Source organism: Lampetra fluviatilis, chromosome 40 (assembly GCF_964198595.1).
Source record: "Lampetra fluviatilis chromosome 40, kcLamFluv1.1, whole genome shotgun sequence".
Classification (NCBI taxonomy): domain Eukaryota; kingdom Metazoa; phylum Chordata; class Hyperoartia; order Petromyzontiformes; family Petromyzontidae; genus Lampetra; species Lampetra fluviatilis.
This window is the reverse complement of record NC_136314.1, coordinates 6,300,929-6,328,880: the sequence shown is the minus strand read 5'-3', so window position 1 is coordinate 6,328,880 and position 27,952 is coordinate 6,300,929. Positions and strand designations below refer to the sequence as shown.

At 48.6% G+C, this 27,952-nt stretch overlaps 1 protein-coding gene across 3 annotated transcripts in view; it reads right to left on the bottom strand.

The window, feature by feature from the left end:
* LOC144946179 (metabotropic glutamate receptor 8-like) overlaps nucleotides 1-27,952 on the bottom strand; it is a 263,813-nt gene that overhangs the window by 127,302 nt on the left and 108,559 nt on the right. For all 3 annotated transcript variants that reach the window (XM_078874996.1, XM_078874994.1, XM_078874995.1), the window contains exons 4-5: nucleotides 19,156-19,291; nucleotides 4,521-4,675 (exon numbers count right to left, since the gene is read on the bottom strand). In XM_078874996.1, coding sequence (XP_078731122.1) covers nucleotides 4,521-4,675; nucleotides 19,156-19,291 — 291 coding nt within the window. The remainder of the gene's footprint in view (nucleotides 1-4,520; nucleotides 4,676-19,155; nucleotides 19,292-27,952) is intronic.

Sequence of the window (27,952 nt, the reverse complement as noted above, 5' to 3'; positions counted from 1 at the left end):
ATTAACTCATCAACTCATCAGGATATGCTCGTCGACCAACAGCTGCAATTGTAATTGTGAGACGAAGTTAATTAAAATAAGAAACATCGACGTCCAATTATGTTTCGGACTGAAATACCGCAATGTATGGAGCAGAGAGAGAGAGAGTGAGGGATTATGCCACTGTTTGGTTTCGGCTGAACTCAGATGCAAGAGAGCAAAACAGTTTGTCAACAAGATGGCAAAATCTTAAGAGGCTTCCATCAGAGAAAAAAAAAACAAGTCAAGGTGATTTCCTGCTCAAATGGGTATATTTATATATTTCTTTAAACTGGATCTATTGCACATCCAATGTTCACAGGTGAACGAACTGTGGGTTGTATCCTCTGTGGTGTTTGTATTCACACGGAGGGCGAACGTTTTCTGTTCAACAAATGGGCATCTTAGCTGCTATTCACCTTCCGCTATAGGCATGTGTAAGAGGTTCCGGAGACACTTGTAGAGGTAACTTCTTTATTACAATACAACACTCCAACAGTCCAGCAGTCCTGATACTCTGTTACAGCCTAGCTACACAGCCTAGCTACACAGCCTAGATACTCTACTCTGGCTACGCTCCGGAACTCGCCCTCACAAGGTCGTAGAGTCGGGAGTTCCAGAGTCCCAGCGCTGGCTCTCACAGCATCCCAGGGTCTTCAGATGGCTGGTCGTGGGTCTTGGGTCTTGAGTTACAACTGGGCCCCGATCGTCCAGGGAGCTCTCCTTTTATGCCTGGTCCAACGAGGGGTGGGGCCGTGTGCGCCCCCAGATATCCCACAGAGCACACACAGCCCCCCCCCCCTTTGGCGGCGCCAAGGGGATTAAGCGTCTGGACCCCCTGGGAACTCAACGCCTGGCGCCCAGAGGCTTAAGCGTCTGGACCCACCTGGGAACCCAGAGCCCCCAGCAGCCCCTCCCTTCTTATGTCACTACACATGTGGAAAGTCCACATTCCTATAGTGTCTATCTATAGGACAACCACTTCTCCCTTTTCCTACAAAGTGGTACTAGTTTTATCGACCCAAGAGGTATGATGCGTTAAGACAACCCCCTGCTAGGATATGAAATCGCAAATTTCTGCGAGCTCCTCGCTCTCCTGCCGAGCCACTTGGCTGTTTACTCCTAAAACTAAATAATACTTAAACAGTAGTATTGCAGAAACGAAGACAAATAGCCCCGTATAGCCTGAACAGACTGTTGGGTCAAGTGCTGCAGTGCGTTCCTATGAAGGCGGAATGGCAAACGAGGGGGTGGGTGGCCAGCACCACGTGGGGGCTGCAATTGTCTCGCTAGTGGCGACATTTAAACATACTCTTAGGTTGTTTTTGTCTCTTGGACTTCCCTTCACTTGATACAGTAAATGTGGCTGTGACGGTCCCACCTGAAGACGGAGACTTGTGTTGCCTCCGAAACGTCGTGATTTAATTGATTCCTTTTCATTTATTATTATTTTATTCCTATTTTTTTTTTTTTACCAACGTGACTTTACCGAAAAAAACCTAAGAGTATGAATCCTTGCAGTCACGAAAGCTTCAAATCTAGACATTTAAACATCGCACCAGTTACTCATTTGAGGTTGGACTCGACGTAGGGGAGGCCTAGGATCGGTTCAAATAATGGTCACGGGTGTTGGCCGTGAGCGGGAATCAAACCCAGGTCACTGCGTTCATAAACAAGGTGTTGCTGCCAGACACTGCCACTACTTCACTCATCCACACACACGGAAACATACAAAGGCACTCTCTCTCTCTCACACACACACACAACCAGTATCTACTTGCGAAGTATTTTGAGCACGAAAACCATCCCGCGTTTGAGAAATGAACGTCACTTTCAGTTTTTTTTGCGTGTGATTTTTACCCAGGCGACACATTTTCGCGTTCGCCGCCACCGTCTGACAGCGCGTGCGGCGTTACACCAAGGCCACGGCATCTTGAGCAGCAGTCGTTGTTCAGAACATTTTGAAAGTTACAAAGGAGTCTTCCGCACCTCTGCAAGCGAAGGGTGCATTTGTCTACGGCGGTGCTACGCACGCCGGGGGAGTTTTCATCGTGCTCGCCACGTGCGCGACCGTGATTGGTCAGTCTCGTTGTCGTAACTTGCCGACCCGCCCATACAGGACACGTGTGCATAAAAGAGCTTCGCTGCTCATCGGATTTCTCCGTTCTAAATGAGCAGATTCTGAGTCGTCGATTCAGTGTCGAGGCGTCGCTTCTCCACGGTGCGTGCGTGCGTCCGGGGTGGATGGTGGCGGCTTGTTTCCGAGAATCGCCGGTCTTGGCTCATGGAATTGGAAGGTGGGAATCGCTGTGGATGATTTCCATCTCGACGTAGCGAGGCCAGCGTCGCGGCTACGCTGTGAGAGCTTGGCTTTTGGCCACCGGTCCCCGTTATTGGCTGCGAAAGCTCAACGTCGTGATCCCAGGTGTCGGCGCGTGTGTGTGCCAGCGAAGTGCTCTTGGTCCGCTGAAGGCACCCCACCCGACGTGGCAATGTTGAGCCTCGTATTAATTGCGTTGCGTTTGCTCGTCACGTGCCAACAAAAATACATACGAAGAACGGTATTAAGAGTAACCCCCCCCCCCCCCCATGAATATTAAAAGATGTATCTGCAAAGCGAACCACATATTTTCGGATACTTTTGTTTTCGCTTTCCAATTATTTCTCTCCAAGGCGACTGATAGTCCACAGGCTCGGGATAGCGATTTAAAAATCGTGTTTCCACGCAAAAAAAGTCTTCCTTCTCAAAAGGAAAGGCCACCCATCTACATAATTTCACAGTATTCCAATTTAACATTGCGCTTCCCACGGTGCCCAGCACAAAGGGCAGTCTCGGATGCAGGATCCAATTATTTGAATAATTGGGTAAAAACATTTCAGATCTTGAAACTGAAATCCCACCAAACCCACCGCTGAGGCTCAACTCGGCACGACATCATTTTGACTCTGCCGCTATGTGTTAGCAGCGAGCTCATACTGATTTTAAAGGCCAGGGGGGGAGGGGTGGTGGAATAAAAAAATTGACTGGCCACTGTTGGATAGCAAGTCCAGTGCGCTTACCATTATTACACTGCACGGTAGCATCACCCCCGGCACGGGAGTTGAATCGGCAAAGGTGCTTGGATTCCACCCCAAACCGCTTAACCCCGGCCGCCCGCCCGCCAGCCACCTCTGTCTACCCAGTAGCCAGCAGTGCTGAATGGACACGCTACAGTCGGTTGGCAGGTCACGTGTGGTGGGGTAGAATGTGAGTAACTTCCAACTCTTCCACGATGTCTGGCCAGCATTGAAGTGGAGGCCAAATACCCTCCAGGGGGGAATAGATATATGTTGTTTTAATGAGACAAAGCTGAGCAACAAGAGCACGCACGCAGATAGGGCTTTGCCAACAGAGTATAATGGGAGCAGAAACTCTCCATCATTCTATCACGACAAAACACGAGGAATAAATATTTACGTAGCGATTGAGCCACGCATGGTGGCACGTGGCTATACTCGTGCGTGACGGTGGAGAGGATTGGTGCATCACGAATATTTGTGAAACTTCCAAACCAGCTGGGACTGCGAGGAGGTGGCGAGTGGAGCAGCTGTGTTCGCGCACCCATCTGTGTGGACCTTTGAGTGTCCTAGACCCCTTTCGTGTGAGAAGTGCGCCTTTTAACCAGAGACACCGGTTTCCTCCCGCGAACAAAAACGCCGCTCCACGCACGGCAGCACCAAGGGTGGCACCTGAAGACGGAAGCTTGTGTTGCCTCCGAAACGTCGTGATTTTTATTTTATTTTACATGTTATTAATTTTAATTTTTTACCTTCGTGACTTTACCGAAAAAACCTAAGAATAAGGGTGGCACAGTCGGTTTTTTTTACAATCGGGTTTAATTGTCTTTTTTTATTAGACCCGATCATCTGAGTTTGGGAGAAATCCGGTTTAATTGGTTCTAATTGCAGAACCGCACTTCTCAACGATGGGCTTCATCCATTCCAAGTTAAGGAACTCACTGGCGCCCACGATTGTGGAGGAGAAGCTCCTCGTGTTCATCAAGACCAACCTGCCCACCGCATTCTACGACTACCAAGTGCCCGACGGCCCCGAGTACGATAATAGCAGCACCGACGAGGAAGCAGCCTAAGCCTTGCATCAGAGTTTCGTATTCATTAAACCAGGTTTTAATTTCCCCGAAATCGGGTGTAATTGTATTAAAGAAAAAACCCGATGCCCTTCGCTGGAAAAATCGGGTTTTTTCCACCCATGGGCGGCACACGCCTGGGCGGCACACCCCTGAAATGCTAGCCGTGGTTACAGGGAGACCCGTGCAAGGGATAATGTATATTTGCTCACAAAGATGACTTATCGATCTCTCTAAGTAATAAAGCGTTGGACGCCTCCTTGGAAACACGGCCATGCATGAGCCTGTGACACGGATATCAAAGATGTCATGCCGGCTGCATCCAAGATTAAGAATTGAATGAGCCGAAACGATCGTTGGATTGTGCTTTCTCACCTTCAACGCGCGCCCTCTTCGGTAGGATGGTGACGGCTCCCTCGGCCACGTCTTCCTGCTGGAAGATGGGAGCGATCTTTGATCCCCAGCTGTCCGAACCGATCCAGATGAAGTGGCCCGTCTGGTTCGCCTTCTTGGCAGCTTCCAGTACTCGACTGCAACGGAAACAAAAAACACAAAACAAGCGAACACAGTCAACCACGCTCGTTCCGTTCCGTCGTAGGCGTGCGCGCGCGCGTCCGTGTGTGTATTTGCTGTGGAGGAGGCTCGTGAAGGACGCTGCTGCTACTGGGCAGTCGGAGGCAGTCGTCCCCTCCAGCAACAACGGAGGGCAGAGGAGCGACGCTCACAACGACGAGCGGAGCGCCGGGTGGATAAAATGCAGCAAGTTTGGCACAGTAGGGGGCACATCTGGTGCAACTACCGGTCATCTCAGTCAGCCATCCGGTGGCACCTGGGTCTGCCCCGAGACCTCTTGTCAGCGAGCCTTCGACAACTCACGTGGCCTCAAAGTGCACCTGGCCTGGTACAGGCGCCGTGGTGATGTCACCGTCACTGAGTGGAGAATGTCGGGTATTGGTATTTGTATTGGTGTGCTCGCTAACAGCACTTGTCAAAACAGTCTGTTTAGGCTATACGAGGGATCTTTGTCTTTATCATTGTTGCAAGCTAAGAGGAGAGTGGTGGTGCAGCGGTTAGCGCACTGCGCTACGAACCCGGTGTCCCGAGTTCGATTCCTGCTCACGACCACCGACACCAATTGACGATTCTCTGAGCCGGTCCTGGGACTCCCCGAGATCGACTCAGAATCAAATGAGCACCTGGTGCGGTGTGCAAACATCGCAACGAGGGAGACAAAGGCGGCCGGGCGTGGTGCTGCCCCCCCCCCTCCATCGTGTGCCACAGTGTCGCCCTTCATATGTGATCTCTAACAGCACTTGCCCCAAAAGTCTGTTAAGGCGATACGGAGGAATCTGCGTCTTTGTTGTGAGTCACTGCGACCAACGTGACTCATTACAATCCAACCCTTGTTGGTTTGCCGCTGCACATCCGTCTTGTGTCACTCTGCAGGTTTTAATCCGTCCGTGCATTTGTGCTGTGCAATTGTTTATCTCATAAGGGGCCGCAGTTTTCGGAGCAGAGCCAGCCAACGGCACCGTTTTCGAAAGTTCCTCGGCATGTGGCCGAGATCCATCGCCACTCGCCAGCCCTCCTGTCCCGTAATCATCGAGCACCGTGATCCGTGAGCACCATGTTAGCCTATCGAGTGGCTATTCAATAAGCTGGAGATGAATAAAAACAAAACTGGGGGGGAGATGATGTCGCGATAAACCTCCAACGGGTTATCAAAACGTAGGGCACAAAGTTTTGGAATGAAGCCAGCATGGATTACCTGACAAATACATTGCCCAAAATGTCGCCGATTGTATTTGCTTTTCTTTTAAGGGAATGTTATTGATGAGTGCTTTAATGATTATTCGCGTGTGGGTTATCACGTTTTTTTTATAGGACACCGCGCCTCGATTCTTCCTCTTAACCTGCATTTTGTATCCACGGGATAACATGTGCAATCTTCTTGGTTCTTTCGGTAAAGTCACGTAGAAGGGAAGTAATAAAATAATAAAAACAAAACATAATAAAATAATTCTCACGATGTTTCGGCCACAACGCAAGCAGCCGTCTTCAGGTGAAGAATGAAACACTGCCAAGCTTGGAGCATATATATAAGCTGGGTTGGAGGTGCAAATTATTTTGTCAAGGCGCTCTTCTTCCATCTCCAACCCAGCTTATATATACGCTCCAAGCTTGGCAGTATTTCATTCTTCACCTGAAGACGGCTGCTTGCGTTGTGGTCGAAACGTCGTGATAATTATTTTATTATGTTTTATTTTTATTATTTTATTACTTCCCTTCTACGTGACTTTACTGAAAGAACCAAGAAGATGAATCCCTGCAGTCACGAAAGCTTTAAATCGAAACATGTGCAAGGTTATATGGACGTGCCAGCAGTACCTCCCACATTTCTATCGGCTGGTTCTCCACTGGCTGTTTTACCAGTTGCGCTAGAACCAGAAACCGGGATACGCTGACCCCACGCGGTGTCTGAATATGGTTTGGGGCCAAGCAGGGCCAGGGGCGGGGATAATGACGCGTACATTGTGCGTGACATTCGGTGAGTGCACGGTAAGGACACCAGCGCACACCACGCCAGTGCTTCTCAACCTTTGTTGGCTACTGGTAGCCCCCCCCCCCCCCGTTGTTGAATTTTGTTTAAAACGAGTACACCCCCCCCATCCTTGCCTGACCCAACGTGGTTCTGAGAAGTCAGAAATCAACGTGTGAATAATGAACATCAATATTTTAACCAATTGTCCACTTTGTGAGAGGTATGACCGAACTAGCTGCTAGTAACTGCAAGCAAATTAAAACAAAGTCAGCGGACGCTCTGCGCGCGAGACGTCATTAGTTTACTGGCTGCTCTTGTAAACCTGCATTGTGCAGAATCAGGGAGCTTAGAAAGTGCTTTCATGTCGTTCCAGGTTACCATATCGATGCAAATTGTATCGTAGTTATTTTATATTGCCAGATCTATGCATCATTTTTCACCAATGACTCTTACGTCCGATATGATTTCACATATTTATACATGATCTCACGTACCCACCTGGGGCATTGCCACATAGCCTTCAGGGGCCGTGTACCTCCGGGTTGAGAACCACTGCACTACACCACCCACACACGTCTCGACGCGCTCGTCGCACGCGACGTCGGTGGCACGGCTCGGGTTCCGCAGTGGAAAAATAATTTGGTGCCTTGTGAACCACGCTGGGCTGGCTCGGTGCTGCCCTGGCGCGGCTCGGTAGCGTGGTGGAAAATAATTAGCACCACGTGGAAATTTATAGGAGCCAAATAACTCTGAATGCACGTTGATTCTAAATGTGGAGGGAAAACCCGGATGACCCAGAGAATAATCCACGGGGCCACGAGAAGAGAGGGAGGAACGCAAACTACAAATATTACAGGCGTCACGGACCTCCTGCATACGAGGCGAGGGAGATAACATCTTTTGCGAGGGAGATAACATCTCGCGAGGGAGATGACATCTTGCCATCGCGCCCCAACGAGCATCCCACGACGCAGGCGACGACGCCGCCGGCCACTTCTTCAAAACGGCCTCCGAGCGAAGGCCTCCGATCGGAGATATCCGTCAATCTGCTGCTTCCAACAGCCGGTGTCATCAATAGCAAGACACCCCCCCCCCCCGTCTGTACCACTGCTGCTATTACTCATACTTGCCGTTGTGTTCGTGTGTGTGTGTTGCGCTATGCAGCGAGGTGTCGTTAAGCTTGATGTATTGAATCCATTTGGCAGAGACCGCCCACTGGCTTGTTAGCGGCGGGTAATGTGACAAGCCATAACTAATCAATTGTTTTTACTCTCTCTCTCTCTCTCTTTGCACGTGGCGTTTAAATGTCCCCCACCCCCCTACCCACTGCCACCGCGATAGAGAGCTGCCTGAGCAGGATGCCCGGGCTATTAAAATGCAATGCCTCCGTGTTGACAAAGAGACATGGGGGGGGGGGGTGGGGGGAAATAAACACACCATTAGCATAACCGTTTTCAGGCAGCGAAAATGAGCCTTGTTAATACGGGCGCAGATAAAAACACATTTCCGCGTGCGGAAAGAACAAACGCTCATATCGGCCTACCTTGTTTCGCATCGTGATTCATGAAGGAGGAAAAAAAAAACTGAACAAAATAATAATCCACGAGCATCTTTGAGCATAACACTCGCCCGATGATTATCACGAGGACAAAGATCCCCCGTATAGCCGAAACAGACTTTTGGGGCAAGTGCCGTTAGCGAGCACATTTGATGGCTGGAGTGGCACACGAGGGGGTGGGTGACCAGCACCTTGCCCAGTGGCGATGTTAACACATCGTACCAGGTACTCATTAAGGCTAAGTCAAACTACGTGATCCATTCAGGCTAAGTAGAACTCCGTGAGATCCAGGACCGGTTCAGATAAACGTCACTGCCAGGAGCAGGAATTGAACACGGGTGCCGTGTTTGGAGCGCAGGTCACGAGCCGCTACACTGCAGCTCCAAAGACAAAGACCCCCCGTATAGCCTTAACAGATTGTAAGGGCAAGTGCACTTAGCGAGCACCTATGAAGGCCGGGATGGTATACGAAGGGGTGGATGGCCAGCACCATTCCCGACCGTTTTTGTCTCCCCAGTGGAGATGATTACACACCGCACCAGGTACTCATTTGAGACTGACTCGACCTAGGGGAGGCCCAGGACCGGTTCAGATAATTGTCACTGATGTTGGCCGTGAGCGGGAATCGAACCCAGGTCGCCAGGTTCGTTACACACAAAGACAAAGACCCCCCGTATAACCTTAACAGACTGTAGGGGCAAGTGCTGTTAGCGAGCACCTATGAAGGCCGGCACGGCACACGAGGGGGTGGGGGTGGCCAACACCACGCCCGGCGGCCTTTGTCTTCCTAGTGGCGATTTCTTTACACATCGCACTAAGTACTCATTTGAGGCTGAGTCGACCTAGGGGAAGCCCAGGACCGGTTCAGATAATCGTCACTGGTGTTGGCCGTGAGCGGGAATCGAACCCAGGTCGCCAGGTTCGTTACACACAAAGATCCTCCGCATAGCCTTAACAGACTGTAGGGGCAAGTGCTGTTAGCGAGCACCTATGAAGGCCAGAACGGTACACGAAGGGGTGGGTGGCCAGCACCACGCCCGACCACCTTTGTCTCCCTAGCGGCGATGTTTACACACCGCACTGGGTACTCATTTGAGGCTGAGTCGACCTAGGGGAGGCCCAGGACCGGTTCAGATAATCGTCACTGGTGTTGGCCGTGAGCGGGAATCGAACCCAGGTCGCCAGGTTCGTTACACACAGCACACATTCACACACACACGGATGCATGTCAGCGACGGTGCCGGGGCAACATTTGCATTTACGTCTAATCCATGAAAAAGACAAAACTCAACCCACTATTAATGATGTGGTTCCTTTTAATAACGTCTGTGCAATTATGCCCGACCTGTGCTAACGGGCAACGGCACACAGGGCGGCAAGTGACGTTATAAAGCAAGCGGGCACGTGGCATTCATGAGTGCAATGCATGCCTACAAAATAATGACATTCCCCATTAAAGCTCGTGTGTGTACACAGACGCGGGACAACCATTCAATCCCAGGCAGCACTTGCACCCGCCCCGAATCCCTTCCCCGCTGAGCGTGTTCACGCATTCCACGGGAAACCCCTTTCCGCGATGCAGGATAATTCATCCAAAGATGTAGATGTATCAGAGAATGGCACCGGTGCGGGCGGGCGAGATTGTTAATGGTCTAGATCAGCGGCCGGCAACCAAAATTAACGAGGGGAGACATTTTTGTTCGAATGCGGTGGTAAGTAAAAAAAATACTCAATATTTTAAGAGCCGTAACAACGCAACGTGAATATGAGACGGTGTTAGTCCTTAATGAGTAAGTGTCACGAAGCAGCAGTCCTTAAAGAGCCGCACGCGGCTCCGGAGTGCAGTGCCAACAGTATTCCCGGACCCCTGGATTAGAACGAAGATCCTTGGGAAGGAAGTGTCTATAATCTAGGACCCCATATCGCAAAGATAGGGTCCTTGCCTGTAAGATGGGCAAGCCCACCAGCATTGATTCAATCAAGGATGACTCTGCTGACGAGACTATGTATGTAGAAACCAGCCAATAGTCTGATTGTGTTTGAATTCATGCTGCTGATATTAGACACTCGCAAACAGGTGGCGCGGCCGATGTATTGCGTAGCAAATGCGTTTTGATTCACGTGGGAAACTTTTTTTTGCAACACAATATGATATGCAAATCAGTTCGAGTGCTAAAACCGGGTGGATCACGACATCGACGGACTGTTAGAGATCTCGACAGCTTGGGGTCGACTTCGCCCTGCGGTGCATTGATCGTGGCTGATGATCATGACGACGATGACGTTTCGCACGCGTGAAATCTCCGAGTGGAAATTCGTCGAAATCGGCGTTGATCGGTTGTGGGTGCTCAAACTAAAATATGCCCTCCCAGCTAACGCCACGAAGCGTCGATGTCAACGGGCAAAGGACACGCATAGGCAACTCCCTGTAAGGATTCCTCGGAATGAACCGCGTGTGATGATCAGAAGGTCATCTCGCGCACTGCGGGGAGCAACAACGCTGATACTTCACATTCGGACGTCCACCTTTTGACATTCGGCCACGTATCACACACACGTGGTGTTTTGAAGGAGTAAAACATAACAGCTGTTGATTCGTGCCTCATCTTCGCCATCGTCGTCACCCATCGTGTATTTTCTGCCCGTCACATTCCCATCTCACCTCTTCCTATTGTTCTCTATTGTCTCGCTCCGATATTATTTTCTATATCGTATCTGTGGGGGGGGGAGGGGGAGGCGCTACGCTTGTTGTGATTGTTTGTGCTCCCACTTTGGGAATGGTGCACCCCTGGTCCTTTTATATCTCTGGACATTATGTTGATGCTGTTTTTAAGACAATTAAAAAATACACATTCCATGCGATGTCCTTCCCATTATATATAAAATATAAGTCTATGAGTCTATGGTCTCCGTGTGGGTCTATGGACCACGATGCGACGCAATGCGTCTATGTGAGTTGATGGGTCTCTATCCGAGTCTATGGGTATCTGAGTGAGTCTATGGATTTTTACATAAGTCTATCGGTCTATGTGGGTCTATGGATCTCTAAATGAGTCTATGGCCTCTGTGTGAGTCTATGGGTGTCTGTGTGACACTATGGGTCTCCGTGTAAGTCGATGGATCTCTAAATAATGATGTGGCCTCTATGTGAGTCTTTGGATCGTTATGTGAGTCTATGGGCCTCTATGCGAGTCTATGGCTTCTATGTGAGTCTGTGGGTCTCTACGTCGATCTATAGGTCTCTATTTGAGTCTACGGGTGTCTGGCTGAGTCTATGGGTCTCCGTGTAAGCTTATGGATTTCTATGCGAGACTTTAACCCATTTGCAGGCTGGTGATTCGTTCATCTTGTGCCACACAGAGACAGCTGCCACTGGAGGTACCCTGGGCTAGATTATAGCAGGTCATTGAAATGGTTGACATGAGACGAGACGTAAGGCACCGTGAGTTGATGAGTCATGTGAGCAAACACCACGATGCATGCAAATCCTCACTGGCACGTTGCATTTTGGGTGGGCCTGTGGCAGTGAGGATTTGGTTGTTTGGCGTCGGCAGCTTTTCACCAGCAATGAGTTGACAAAGAGGGCCTCGTACATTCAGATTAACGATACAGATGACGACACACACGTGATCTGCGTGTCGTTTGTTACACGAGCGGTGTGGATGACCTATCCGCGTCGGAGGCGTGTCTACGTACGGTGCGAAAGAAGTTCAACATACGTACATCCATACGTGTCCCTCTGCTCGAACAAGCAATGGTGCCGTGTCACTGGTGGGAGCTCGTGCTGTAATCAAGCACCCATTAAAGTGTGGCTTGCACCACACCAAGCTGCCTTTCATCTCCACAGTGCATATTTAAGGCTGAGTGGACTTAGGGGAAGCCTAGGATCAATTCAGATAATCACCACTGATGGTAGCCATGGCCGATAATTGAACTCGAAATGCAGCGGGTTAAGCAAAGCCCCACCGCTCCCCAAAGTGGTATACAAATATCCCCCATTTAGCCTTCACAGGCTGCTGGGGCAAGTGCTGTTAGCGTGAAGCACCTATGAAGGCCGCACGGCACACGAGGGGTTGGGTGGTCAACAGCACGCCCGGCCGCCTTTGTCTCCCCAGTGGTGATGTTTACACACCACACCAGGTATTCATTTGATGCTAAGTCGATCTCGCTGAGTTCCAGGACCGGTTCAGATAATCGTCACCGGTGCTGGCCGTGAGCGGGAATCGAACTCGGGCCACCGGGTTCGCAGCGCAGCGCGCTAACCACTACACCCGCGCTCCCCATAAAAAGTGGTTATAGACAAAGATAAAGATCCCCCGTATAGCCTTAACAGACTGTAGGGGCAAGTGTTGTTAGCGAGCACCTATAAAGGCCGGCACGGCACACGAGGAGGTAGGTGGCCAACAACCACGCTCGGCCGCCTTTGTCTCCCTAGCAGCGATGTTTACACATCGCACCAGGTACTCATTTGAGGCTGAGTCGACCTAGGGGAGGCCCAGGGCCGGTTCAAATAATCGTCACTGGTGTTGGCCGTGAGCGGGAATCGAACCCAGGTGGCCAGGTTCGTAGTGCAGCGCGCTAACCGCTACACTACCGTTACACGCACACACGCGCGCGCGATCGCACCCACGCTGTTTTTCTGTTGCGTCGCCTTCGTCTCATTTTGATTCATGGGTAATTTCCTGCGAGCTCCGAAGAATCGCCGAAGGCAGTAAAACGCGGAGCGAGTGATTGAGCGTGCCCAGGTGACCGGCGCACGGAGAGAGCACGCGGAGAGTGGACAGCAGAGAGAGAGAGGGAGTCTTTTGTTACGCGGTGGAGAGAGGAGGGGAGGTGGTGGGATCCTGGGTTTGTGGCTTCTGCCAGCGAAGGAGGGCCCACCATCATTACGACTGGCATCTCTGAGTTACGGGAAACGTCGGCGTGCATACGGTGAATGCAATCAGCGGGTGCAGGCATGTGGTTGAGCAGCTGGGTGGCTCATTCATTCAAGGGGGGGGGGGGGGGGGCAGCCAGTTCCACGCTAATGAATGAATATAAATACTTCAGCGAATATATACAGGATGAGTTTTTTTTTTCCATTAAAACAAAAATTGGACATGGGATATCTTCGTTTATGCGCAATTTGGGATTTGATACGTTTGTGTTTTCAGATTTAAATTCATTAACTTTGCATGAGTCTTGATTGTTTTGCCACTGCATATGATTGATTCCACACTGCTGAGCGTGGTGAAGTATGGTCAATTAACTCCTACGGCTGCATGGCATGGGGAAACCCTCATCCAGCAATGGACCGACAAAGCTCTGTACGTGCATTATGTTTATTTTTAAATATATTTATACACGTAATAAAAAAAACAGTAAACGTAAATTTTAACTTTTTTACATTTTTATAATTTCAGCAAAAATAATCGTCAACACCAGGAAATGTGTGGGAGTAATGTAACTTCCGATGACTCAACTTCCCGTGATGTCACATCATTGTTGGATGGATCTGAAACATTGTTTTAATATTTGGTTTGGGATTACCTAAAACTTTATCTATGCCGGGCGTTTGGAATTTTGGCATAATTTGAAATTGGTATTTCGTCCCTGTGCGTGTTTGTGTGCTTTAAATAATGAACAGTGACCAGCAGAACACGTTTCGAACCAATTTTTCTGCTGTGGTGTCACGCTCCATGTGCATATATCAACATCCTCAGCGGCCATGGTCAATCCACCGCTGGATGAACGCCTCCCCCAAGCCATCTCCATCTCCCACGGCTGACATCGTTGTTGGCGCATTCACTCCTTTGGCTGCGACTCCACCGTTAGTCTCGACCACCGGTCATCAATTTGCCTTCGAGGAAAATTATTACGTATGCACATGCCTACGTATATACACGTGTGTGTGTGTGCCTATGAATCCGTGCAGCTGGGGGAGCGGTAACATAGCAGCCAGCGGCCTGCGAACTGAGTGACTATGATCTGAACTGGGCCTGGGCCTCCCCTAGGTCGACTCAGCCTCAAATGGGTACCTGGTGTGGGGTATAAACATCGCCACTGGGGAGACAAAGGCGGCCAGGCGTGGTGTTGGCCACCCACCCCCTAGTGTGCTGTCGGCCTTCATAGATGCTCGCTAATAGCACTTGCCCGTACAGTCTGTTAAGGTTATATGGGGGATATTTGCCTTTGTGTAGCGGTAATGCTTCTAATTGCTTGACAAAATTAGTTCATTATGGCCAATTTTTGAGTAGTTGATACAAAAAAATCCCCCAATCGTATACAAGAGGTGTATTGATCGCATGCAACGCGGTACAAATACTTATCGAGTCTCATATTTTGCGGAAAGTATTCAGTTATAAGCAAAGGCTCAATGGTATCCTGCCAAACTACAGCTTTGTAGGCTGTTCAAAGCATCATTAGAATTGGCATTAAATGGGCTGCCAGGACCTTCAAAATCCTTCCAATGTGCTGTGGGTGGCGTCGGGGGCACCTGGTCCTCGAACACATTTGATTCCCGGTCTTAAACAATGCCAGCGGCACCGAGTCAACCCCTGTGCTGAGTCAACCCTTGTGCTGAGTCAACCCTTGTGATGAGTCAACACTTGTACCAAGTCAACCCTTGTACCGAGTCAACCCTTGTAGCGAGCCCACCCTCGTACCGAGTCAACCTTGTAGCGAGTCAACCCTCGTACCGAGTCCACCCTTGTACCGAGTCAACCCTTGTACCGAGTCCACCCTTGTACCGAGTCAACTCTTGTCCTGAGTCAACCCTTGTACCGAGTGAACCCTCGTACCGAGTCAACCTTGTCCTGAGTCAACCCCTGTACCAAGTCAACGTCGTCTCTCCACGGTTGATTCTGCCCCAACGTTGCTATTCGGTGCAGAAAGGTCAAAGTGAAGTGCTGCTCATCTGCAGTTCACAGTCCTCACCGACCGGTGTAAATCCTCCCCGTTGGGACTGCGAGTACCATCAATGAGAATAAGAATGTTAAAGGACATACCCACCACTTGTTCCACAACTTCAGCTGTAAAATATGCCAGTTAGCGTTTTTATTTGACATTTTCCTGCAATTCCAAACGTTGATCTTAGATTCTCATTGTAGTTATGTTTGTTATCGTGTCATCTAAAAATAAAGAAGACTTCAGATTTATGTACGCATTCAGTCAACTTAAATATATGTGCGTACATGCATGCACATCGTACATTCTGTATTCATTGGATTTACATCTATCTATATTTTAACCATATTGACATTCCACATTTAGAGATGAATTTTTCATGTCAAATAGCATAACGAAGTTGACTCAGTGTATATATACATACGCATACATATATGAACGTTGGTTACACAATTTAACGTCCAGCCCTTTGTCAATAAACTTCCGGATGAAGGCCTTGAGATACCGTGACGGTATGGGGTTGTCCGGCCATACTTCACCACTCTGGTTAGTGCGTGGTCACTACGTTATTGTTATCAGCTTTAACGTTTCTCTATCCCCTGTGCTGTTATTCGATGTCTTTCCATTGTGCCTAATACATATTAATACTGGTAGGAACCTCCTGGTTACACCAGCCCACAGGGGATTATTGTGTCCGTCCTTCCGTCGTGCAGGGAGGGGCTGGGTCGGGAGAGGAGGGTAGGGAGGGGCTGGGTGGGGAGGGTGGGGCTGGGTGGGGGGTGTGAGGGGTAGGGCTGGGTGGGGAGGGGCTGGTCACCCCGTGGTACCCTTATAAAACTCAACGTTTCACCTACTCACGCCGGCTTGTGCCCGCCCTCGCAGTCGGGCATATTTGAGGAATACACCACGCCGCCGTTGACCCTGGCCATTGACCAAGCAACCCAACGTTCCAACCAGCTCCCCCCGCAGGAATGTGTTTGGGGTGGGTGGGTGGGGGGTGGGGGAATTCCCTTCCCATTTTGAGAATGCAATAATAAAGCATCGTCAAACACGTGCGCGACAGTCGGTGATGCGATATTGGTGAGAGGATTAATTGCAGATTTGTTGTTTCATAGTTTATTCATGCACTCCAGAGTGCCATCGTGTAGTGATGAGGTGTTATTAATTCGTAATTTTACGTAAACACATTACCTTCGATGTAACCAGTTTACATTTATTAAAACGTGATTATGATATATGGACAACAACACGAAATGGTAAACGAGCAAGCTGGATAATCGATGCGTTATCGAACGGCTTTCTTGTTATCGCGTGAGAATGAAATAAAATTATCCAAGCGAGTTCAGGATCAAAATGAATAGGAGCTGATGTCACCACACCTCTCTCATCAGAATCTCGATTGAGACTGGAGGAATCCGATGAGCTGTGCCACTCTTTTGTTCACAGATGTCCAGTCGGGGTGGGTAAGAAAAATTGGCAACAATAACCAATAGGAAGGTAAACTAAGCACTTAACAAAAAAACACAAGTACAACTAAACTATAGATAGTTTTGGTATCTTTACAGGTGTAATAAAGGTCGTGGAAGCGACTTCTGGAATCCGGTCTTTATTTGTCTTTCTTTACAACACTCCTTCATGCTGCTGACAGACAGCGTGAGAGGGATAGAGAGAGAGACGCGCGCAGCCACGTGGCAGCCTGGACCACGTGGCAGCCTGGACCACGTGGCAGCCTGGACCACGTGGCAGCCTGGACCACGTGGCAGCCTGGACCACGTGGCAGCCTGGACCACGTGGCAGCCTGGACCACGTGGCAGCCTGGACCCCCGCTCCATTCGTTCCAGTTCTGACCACGTGTTGTTCGTCTCCACTCCTATTTAATACCCGGGTCACGTGGTACCTTTCCATCAAATCCTGGTTAGCCTCTATGGAATCTTCCAGACTCCATCGTAGGCTTCCGGGACCACGCCCCTGACTTGTCTCCCCATTGGCTGTGGCTAAAGCCAGCAGAACCAATCCTCTACTTACAGCTGTCACCTTCCCATTACGTCAGGGCCACGCCCCTAGGCTTCCCCCCATTGGCTATGGACCAGGACCGGCAGAGCCAATCATCGTGACGAGTTGTGATCCGTCAGCGACCCGGATATATCCTCACATTACACAGGTAAAGCCCACTGAGCCGTTAGCTTCTTTTCCAGAAGCGACCTAACCATCGCAAATGGCAGCTCAACGAAGTGGCTTATCATTATCATCATCATCACCATAGAGGTAAAGTCGCGCTCAGATTGTAAATGTTGTGGCATGGCTCTCCAACACACCGGTGTGCTGTACTCGTGACGAATTGGCCACGTTCTGTTTACCTGACAACCCTTACTAGTTGGCTGTGTTGGGTGGTTGTGGGTTTTCACGACACAGTTATATATTTACGCGATGTAACCCAAAAGCCTCTATTTTGGATCATCACCATCCTCACGCTTTCCGCCATCTGCCCAAACTCCACAGCTGCTGGACTCGTGCCTCGGTAGCCACCAATGCCAACAACAGCCGCCACTCGCCACTCAGTGCCGGTGACGCCACCACGGCGCCTGTGCCCAGGCCAGGTGCACTTTGAGGCCACGTGAAGTGTCGTAAGGCTCGCTGACGGGAGGTCACGGGACATACCCAGGTGCCATTGGTTGGCTGACTGAGATGACTGGTAGTTGCACCAGCTGTACCCCCTACTGTGCCAACTTTATGTGTTTTATCCGCCCGGCGCTCCGCTCGTTGTTGTGAGCGTCCCCTCCTCTGCCCTCCATTGTTGCTGGAGGGCGACTGCCTCCACTTGCCCAGTAGCAGCGACCTTCACGAGCCTCCTCATCAGAGGCCGATCCTGACACCGCTGGTACCAGTCGTCTGCAGGTCCACTCAGCTCCACATCCTCCCATACTGCATCAGTCCATCTCATCGCCAGCCTACACCTCCACCTGCTCCCCCATCTTGCGCTGTCTCACTGTAGCTGCTGTGAGCTCACCTGCGATTCATCGCACGTCTAATTGTGCGCTCCATTTTCCACAGCTACAGGTAGTCAGGTGCGTTATTTTAAAATGTATTATAAGTGAATGCAATGGTGATCAGGGAACGGACACCAAGCCCCCATTGTACCGACTCATCTTAGATATCATCTCTCACTTCTTGCTGATCCCAGTTCGTTTCTCATAATAATTCATAATAACGGTGTATTTTGTTGGCTTAGATCGCACGAATATAAATGTGTTGTTAACCCCGCCACCACCCGACACAGCCAATTAGTGAGGTGTGCCACGTAAACAAAATCTGCCCGCCAATTGGTTCCCACTTGAGTGCGTTGGAGAGTAAACACAACACATCTTCGTTTCTTTCGGTGAAGTCGCGTAGGTATAAAATAAAATTAATCACGACGTTTCGGGCGCAACACAAGCGTCCGTCATCAGGTGTTGCCACCATCTCCAACTTGCGTCTGCCGTGCAGCGAAGCGTCACCCGTGCTGCAGGCCGCTGCTCACAGCTCACTCATCTCTGAATCTTGTTCATCTCCTTTAAATCTCACCAATCCGTCCTGAGCCACTGTCCTCCTTACTGTCACCATAGCTACACCACGACTTTTAGTAACCCCCGCTCCCCCCCCCCCCCACCACACTCTTTGTTAACCGGGATAATTTAACGTATAATTTTATAATTTTTGTAAAGCGCCTCGGCTAAGGGCGCTGGAATTATAAATCTACGGCAGATAAGATGAGAAAACGCCAAATGGCCGACGAACTAAAAACATTCGCATTCACGTGCGTATATATGTTGAACTTCTTTCGCACCGTACACAGCCAAACCGTGCTAATCGGAGGTGCACAGAGCGGAGTTCGGCTGAGACAGTTCTTATGCGTCTTCCCCGGGAAGACCCCAAAAGGAAGGGGTGCAAACAGCAAACAGCCACGAGCAAAAGAACGAACGAACGAACGGAGGGAGGGAGGCAGCGAGAGTAAATCGTCATTCCCCAAGCCCCCCCCCCCCACGTACTGGATGTCGTCTTCGTTGGCGAACATGATGACGACGCGCGCTGTGGACGTGTCGAGCAGACGCTTGATGATCTTGTCGTACTCCCCGGGCCTCGGTTCGCGTGGGATCTTGAGTGACTGCGCGATGCACACCCCGCCTGACGGAGAGCGAGCAAGCCACAAGCCACAGGCAAAGCGTCAAAACCGTCGCTCTGCGTGTTGACCCCGCGTCTGTTTGTGGGGGGCAACCGTTCCTTTTGCCGTGCAACGGATGCAGTTAGGAGGACTGTCGAACACCTTTGGCGGGGTGGGGGAGGGTCACACAACATCATCCCGTATGGACTTAACAGACTGTTGGTGCAAGCAAGGCCGGATTAAGATTTGGTAGGCCCCTCTATGGCTACGGGGACTGTGAGCCCCCCCCCCCAGTAATATTTTCAAAAGAAAAACAAAGTTGAATTATTCTTCTTGGTTCTTTCGGTAAAGTCACGTAGAAGGGAAATTATAAATTAATAAAAATAAAATATAATAAAATACAATTCTCACGACGTTTTGGTCACAACGCAAGCAACCGTCTTCAGGTGAAGAACAGGTCTGTCGGAAAGACAGTGTGAAGCTTTAAATCGAAATTTAAAGTTGAAGATTTTTTTTTTACTTTTACAAGGCTAACTAACAACGAATACAATTCAGCATTCACAAATTGAAAATAACTTTTCACTTCATCTCTGGAGGCCCTCGAGCCCCTGGGCTGCAACCCGTAAAGCCCCGTGCCTGAATACGGCCCTGGGTGCAAGTGCTGTTAGCGAGCACGTGAACATGAAGGGCTGGCACGGTACACAAACGGGTGGGTGGCCAGCACCACGCCCGGCCGCCTTTGTTTCCCCAGCGGCGATGTTTATCGCTCCGTGTATTCGTTTGAGGCTGAGTCGACCTAGGGGAGGCCCAAGACCGGTTCAGACAACCGTCATCGGTGTTGGCCATGAGCGGGAATCGAGCTCGGGACGCCGGGTTTCGTAGTGTAGCGTAGCGCTAACCGCTACACCACCGCTCCCCTCATACGCGCATGCACACACACACACACGCACACACCTCCGTCACGTCCGTCCCTTACATTGACAGAAGTGACTGAGCACGGGTAAATGATAAACACAGTGTCGTCAGATCAAACAAAGAAATCCCCTCCAGTATCTCATTCGTGTGGTTAAGATGATTGCAGTCCTTCAATAGCTGATGCTTGCTATTCAACAGCAGGCATGCAAGCAGGGACTCGTTTCAGCCAGATCTGTCCAGATTTGTCAAATAGAAAATATATCCATACCCAGCGCAACCACATCCGGTAGCATCTCTCGTTCGTGGATGTGGTTACCTCGGGTTGCCAAACTTGTCCTGATATTTCGACGGTCATCCTCTTTTGAGACAGCCACCGTCGTGGCGAAATCTGTGAGCCGTCTTTGGACATTCAAAGTGCCGGCTTTTGTCAGTTGCGTAGTAATACTAATAATGTTGACAATCCATGACGTAAGACAACGTGATAATTGTTTTTTTTACCCTTCTATCTGGCAACAAAACTGACATCTTTTTACAAGGAGTCATGTTTGCATAGACCGCAATACCTGCAGTCATAATACAAACAAAAGACATAACTCTGATAATGTATGCACTGTCCTTGAAGTTGATTGGTCCACACCCGAGACAGCTTTCCTTAGAGCCTAGTCTCACATGGGTTGGACCAAGGTGTCAGTTTTGTTGCCAGATAGAAGGGTAAAAAAAAACAATTATCATATTTTACTGGCAAATGAGGTTCCCATAGTGTAAGACAACGAGAGACATCCTTCATCTTTTTCTTCCCATGATGAGTCCCGTTTTTTTTTATGTACCTCGGACGTAGCGACTCTAACGACGTAAAAAAAAGACGTCTCACCATCTCGCTTCCAACGGCAGAGGCGCGCTTTGTAACAGGCGTTGTTCAATTTGCCCCCTTCAAGATTGTGTGCGCTGTCACGATTCAGAGTGAGGGTTGCAACCCCTGAGCGACTAGTGTGGACCGTACATCGGACAGTCACATAATTCAGATAGGTTATTCTCATTACCGTATTCATGGATTGTATTATATTGTTCTGGCTTAAGCTAAGCGCTGAATATAACAGCGGTGATTTTCGGATGTAGTGTATGTATGTTGAACTTCCTTTGCACCGTACCTAGCCAACCGTGCTATTTGGAGGTGCAAGGGAAGGGAAAATAAAAACTAAGCACTAAAGCAGTTCTAAAGAAATCTGTTTGAAATCTAGTTAATTTCAAAGTGTGTAGCTTCAGTGGCCTCTGAATATCATCTGAGCGTTCCAGACGGCCGCAGAAGCGCCTCTGAAAGCCGCGAGATGCAGTGCCCGTCTTTGTTCAATGGCTAGCAGTCAAAAGCCACTGCAAGGATGATCGGGGTTTGCGTGGTGGTTATGTTCTTTGACGAGATCAGCAAGGCATTGTGGTTTATTTATGGAAAGCACTGTCTTTGGCTTCCTAACATCTGAAGGAAGAGCGTTGCAGACTATACTGCGTGCCTCATTTTACATTAAAAAGCCACAGATACACATCGGGCCCAAGGTGCAACTAACGGCAGGTTCATCTTCTTGGTTCTTTCGGTAAAGTCACGTAGAATGGAAATAATAAAAATAAAATAAAACATAGCAAAATAATATAATTATTTTATAATAATATAAATAAAACATAATAACATAATATAATTATTTTATTATGTTTTACTTTTATTATTTTATTATTTCCATTCTACGTGACTTTACCGAAAGAACCAAGAAGATGAATCCCTGCAGTCACGAAAGCTTTAAATCGAAATTTAACGGCAGGTTGTCGTGCATTCATCTCTGGGTGAAACGTTGTTGTTAAGGGCCTGGGCAGCCTGAAAGTGGTTCCTGAGAGACCACTGAGACCAGCAGTGGCCGTGACGCAATGGGGGTGGAGGGGGCACACGCAGAAACCATCCTGGTGAGACGACAGAAGAGATTTCGCACGGACAAGAGAAGTGCAGATGAGACGGGAGGCGGAGTGAAATGGGAGAGAGCGATATCGACAATGGAGACGGAGGCGGAGTTACTCGAACGAGATGAGAACAGAGGGATGCAGATCAGATACGGACTCGAGGGGTAATCATTCGCTTTTACGTTAATGAGCGTATTCTGTTAAGATCCCCTCGTATTCTTATTACACGCCTTTATTATTGGTTTAACACGTAGGCTTTCGCAACCAATATCATCCATAATATAGGTTTTTTGGGGTAAGATCCGGTAAATATACAAATGTGTCGTTAAACCCGCCACCACCCAACACAACCAATTAGTAAGGTTTGTCACGCCTTTATGTAAGGAACGAAACAGTAAGACTTCTCAAATCTGGCTGTCGCCTGATGAAGCTAGTTGTAATTACTGGCGAAACGTCGTACTCAGCTTTTAAATGTTGTGGCTTGGCTCTCCAACACACCGGTTAGTGCTGTACTAGTGACGAATTGGCTACGTTCTGTTTGCGTGACAAACCTTACTAGTTGGCTGTGTCGGGTGGTGGCGGGTTTAACAAGACATTTATATATTTACGCGATCTAAGCCAAAATAACCTCTTCTATGGACTTTTATTATGCTTATTACACACTTTTATAGAACTTGCCGTGTTGTCTATTCATCTTATTTGGACGCTTAATATCTTCGGATCTACGAAGCCTAACGAGCTAAAATTTTCTTCAGACTCGCCCCACGTGACAACTCAGTATTTTTTCAGTTGTCAGTTTAATTTTTTCAGTTTCATTAATTTGGTATAGCCCTGTGAGCCATACGGCTCTTGAATCGGGTGCAACCGCAACAAACAAAAACATGAAACAAAAACATGAACAAGAAAACATCTTAAAGTGACTATGTGACTAAGTGCAAACAGAAAATCCAGGAAAAGGCGGCAAAATATTCCATAAAAAGCACCGTACACCAACGCTGTGTGCAAAAATCCCAGTTGGATGCAAGTCAAACAACAACAACCTCAAGACAACTTAGATGAAGGCCATCAGTCTAACTCCGTACTACAACAAACAAACATGGCCAAACCAATGATGATTGTTGATTACATAAAAAAAAACGGTCCAGGTCCCGCCGATCATGCGCCTATTCGTGATTCTAATTAAATTTTACTAATTAATCTTTGTCCATTTCACCCCTTTTTGAAATCTCGAATAGTCGCGCCCAACAAACGGGGGGGGGGGGGGGGGAGGAGCAAACGTCTCGGCCAATCAGAGAGCGGCTGCTGGACAGCCTCTGACCAATGAGAGGTCACGTGCTGTCATCGCCGCTCCGTCATGACGCCGGAGCAGACGCTGTGGTTCCCTCTAAGCGCAAGACCAGCAATTATAATCACTACTATTGCTCAAATGATTACATATTCATAATCTTAATAATTAGTGTTATCGTTTGCTTTGCACACGCTCGTTCTGACGCGCGTAGGGCAACGTGGTTATGCTGAAGTTGAGCGAGCAGGGGAAAACCGTGATCATGTCTTACAATTAAATGCCCGTGATGTTATCCTGATTTTGATTGACAACGTTTTCGAATGATTATTGTTGATATAAATGCTTAAAGTGCTATATTTATGCAATGCTTAATACGGATTCGCGATATGCACTGTTGTCCATATGCGTGCATTATAGCACTACCGTCTTTCATACCGTGCAGTGCTTCATGATCGCGAATACGACACTTATAAACGCGTTATACGTCTCTTCTTGTCATGAATATCATTTCACGACTTTTGCAATCGGCATGATCGTTATTCTAATTGTAATAGCCGTGATGCGTGCCATCAACATTTCATAACGTCGAGTGTTTTTGTGTAGCAATGCGCATGATTTCCATTTATTGTAGGGTCAAGGTTTGACACAGGCAAAGCCATCATTGTCATCTCATCAGAGCCATATGAACAATTGGGTGAAAAACAAGCTTTTCAATGCACACACTTTTATTTGCACTCTATAATATTATTTTGACCGCAGAATCTATCGCTTTCGATGTGCTCAATAAAAATGGGTGGCTTGCATGAAGACAAACATCGAAACGACGGCACCCACCTTTAACCGGCACATCAAATGTGATTAATTCTGGGGATCAACATAATGCATATTCGAATTTCGAGTGCAAATAAAGTTCGTATTTAAAAGCTTTGGTTTTTTTAATCTTTTTTTTCTCAATAATTTAAAAAGGTAAAAAAATGTTTTGTCACCCATGAGCTATTTGGGGAACGAGGCGCTCTGCTTGGATTGCGTTTTGCCCGTCTCCGCCATCGCTCCAGCGGCTCCCTCTCTCAAATCCCCGGAGTTGTCCTCAAACTGTGTCACAAATATTTCTAGTTACAAGGCAAGAGGAGGTTTCCCAGATGAATTTGCCCAGACACCGGGGAGGTGGAGGAGGTGGAAACAGGAGGAGCGGCGGGGGGGGGAAAGAGGGAGAAGGAGGACGAGGGGGGTGAAGAGTAGGAGGCAAAGGAAGACGGGTGGAGGAGGGGTAGCAGCAGGAGGAAGAGGGGGGGGGCACGAGCCGCTTGACGTCACGTAGCTCAGGGCGCTCGTCAGGGAAGTGACGTCCGCTTGACAGCCGATGTCAGCCGACGGTCCCCCCCAGTGCACTCGTTTGGATGCTAATTTAACAATGTTTTTTCGGACCTCCCGGTGAAAATTGGGAGAGCGTGGCGATGCCATCACGGAATGCGTAATCCATCCGTGGGAGGTTACGGTAATGAAGTCGGGAGTTTTGATTGAATGCGGTGCTCTCTTACTGGAGGCCAGATCATATGGAGGTGCCCAAACGAGCAATAACACAGTTGATAATAATTTGTAGACATTGTCAACCTCACTGCCAGACGAAGGCCTACTTAAACTGTGCTTGGTTTAATTACACTTCGCCACGCTAAGCAACAACAACAAACCTATTCCACGCAGTTGGTCGAGGCACGCACCGACCTTAGTGAGCCCCTAGCAATGCATCCATTTCCCCAGTGCCGATATTTCAATGAACTGCATTGTGGTACTCACTTAATGCTGAGCCAAACCAAGCGGAGACCCAGGACACATTCCGATATCGACTCGCCTCTTTTGTGTTCGCCGTGTCTCGAGTCACTGATTTCGTATCGCAGTGCACAAAGCACGCACCGCGTCTCCCCCTCGTATCGCGCTCAACGCCATCTTCAAGATCGCCCGTGGACTCACCACCACTTACACCCCCCACCCCCACCCTCTTATGTTCCCCTACACCTCCTGCGAGCGCTCTCCAGTCCAGAAATCAAGGCCTTTTGTAAGATCCCCAAAGTCATCTGAAAATCTGTGGGAGGTCTCGTGCTCTCTCTCTCTGTGTCCTCTGCTGGTGCTTGTGGAGTCTGAAATTCTATCATAAATATTATTTTTACCAGGTAAGGCCCCACTCGGCTACATCTCTCTTTTTCAGAAGCGACTACCGTGTTTCAGGTCAGCTTTATGTTCACGGATGCGGTCCGAGACATGTCGTTTGGTTTCTCCAATGTAACTGTCTTTTACAGACGTAACCGTCTGTAAAAGACGTGGTACCAGACATACAGTACCCTGGCGTCTACAAACTAAGTTGCCTATGTGGTAGCAGTTACATTGGAGAAACCAAACGACATGTCTCGGACCGCATCCGTGAACATAAAGCTGACCTGAAACACGGTAGGACAAACACCTCAGCCGTGGCAGATCACTGTTACAATTCAGTGGGTTCACATGACATTGACTTCTCCAAGACAGAGGTTCTCTGCAAGCCATCTGGCTACCATGAGAGATTCGTCCATGAGGCGATCCACATATACAAACACAGAGACAATTTCAACCGAGAAGATGGATTCTGGCTCAGCAATCATTGGAAGGACGTAATAAACCACTTCGGATCTTAACTGATTGTTGTTCACGTTTATGGTGACTTTCAGACCGCAGTCCACTCACTGGCATTAACTGTGTATCTTGTGTTCTCCACAGGGAAGGCTTTATTTGCTCCGCTGCGGATCTCCTGCCACCGTTTTCCCATTCACATGTGTCATTGCTTCTACATACTATTAACATGCCCTCCCTTTGTTAATGCTACCCCCCCCCTCCCTTTGGTGCTGCTGATCCTGCATAATGCATGGGCATAATATGACTTTGAAACCCCCCCGCCCACCTCCTACGCATTTACCATGAATATGCTAAATTCCTCTTGATATGCACATTCTTTTGTTAAGGCTCTCTTCTTCTTCCACCTCCAACTCAGCTTATATATAAGCTCCTAGCTTGGCAGTGTCTCATTCTTCACCTGAAGACGGCTGCTTGCGTTGTAGCTGAAACGTCGTGAGAATTGTTTTATTATGTTTTATTTTTAATATTTTATTACTTCCCTTCTACGTGACTTTACCAAAAGAACCAAGAACACTTAGAATACTCTTCTTGGTTCTTTCGGTAAAGTCACGTAGAATGGAAATAATAAAATTATAAAAATAAAACAATAACATAATTCTCACTGTGAGATATAAATAAAAATAATAAATTATTCTCACTGTGAGAATTATTTTATTATGTTTATTTTTATTATTTTATTATTTCCATTCTACGTGACTTTACCGAAAGAACCAAGAAGATGAATCCCTGCAGTCACGAAAGCTTCAAATCGACACTTAGAATAACATGGAGACTCACATCAAGACTCATCAACTCACATAGAGGCTCATAGACTTAATTACTACTTGATTAATATAGAGACCCATAGACTCACATACGAGTCCACAGGCAGTCACGACCATTTAGTCGACTGTCTGTTCATTGTTTCCGCAGTGGCGCACGATCGCGTAATCGCGCGCAATCACGCGCGCAATCCCACCAAATGGTGCTCTCCCTGTAGATCTGCGCGTGAAGGCCACCGCAGTGGGTTGGATGTGCCGTGAAATGCGCAATGTTCCACGCAACGCAGCCGGCCGGTGCTTTGAAGGTGAAGATTTAAATCCCGGAGGTTTTTGACTAGTGGGTGTCCGAGTGAACATCTGTCAGCCACAACCTTGACTCCCACTCAGCCTTGGCAATGGAGCAGTCGCACGTCTAGCTTTGCCAACTTCCTGAAAGGGGCACACAATGCACGGGTGCAAACTTTCGAATGGACCGGTCGACCAGTGATAGCCAGCGCTTTGAACCTGCTGGTGGCGGCGGATGTGGTCAACGCAGCGACCTGTCGGTTTAACACGCGGTCGTATTAGGAGGAGGCTTTCGGGACTAATGTTATTCATAATAGAGGTTTCTTTGGGTTAGATCCCGTGCATATGAATGCTGTCGTTAAACTCGCGAACCAGGCGACACAGCCAGATAGTAAGGTTTGTCACGTAACCAGTACATGCCAATGAGTTACTAGTACAGCACCCCTGTGCGTTGGAGAGCAAACCCACGGCGACATTTGCAATTCGAGTACCGTGACGTGTCGCCGGTAATTACAACCAGCATCATCAGGCAGCAAGAAATCGCCGGTGTGCTGAAGCAGGCACAGATTGACACGTTTGGTTAACGTGACGAACCTAATTAATTGGCTTTGTCGGGTGGTGGCGGGTTTAACAACACATTTGTATTTAGGGTGACCTGTGTTTGATTTACCGGTCGTGGCTATCATCAGTGGCGCGTGATATCTGATCCTATCCTGGGGCCCTCAGTCACCTTAACTGACCCGACATGGTAAAGTATGGTCAAACGATCCCTACCAATGACGTAGAAACGGTGGATGAACGGACAAAGGCTTGTTAATTATTGTTGTTGTTAT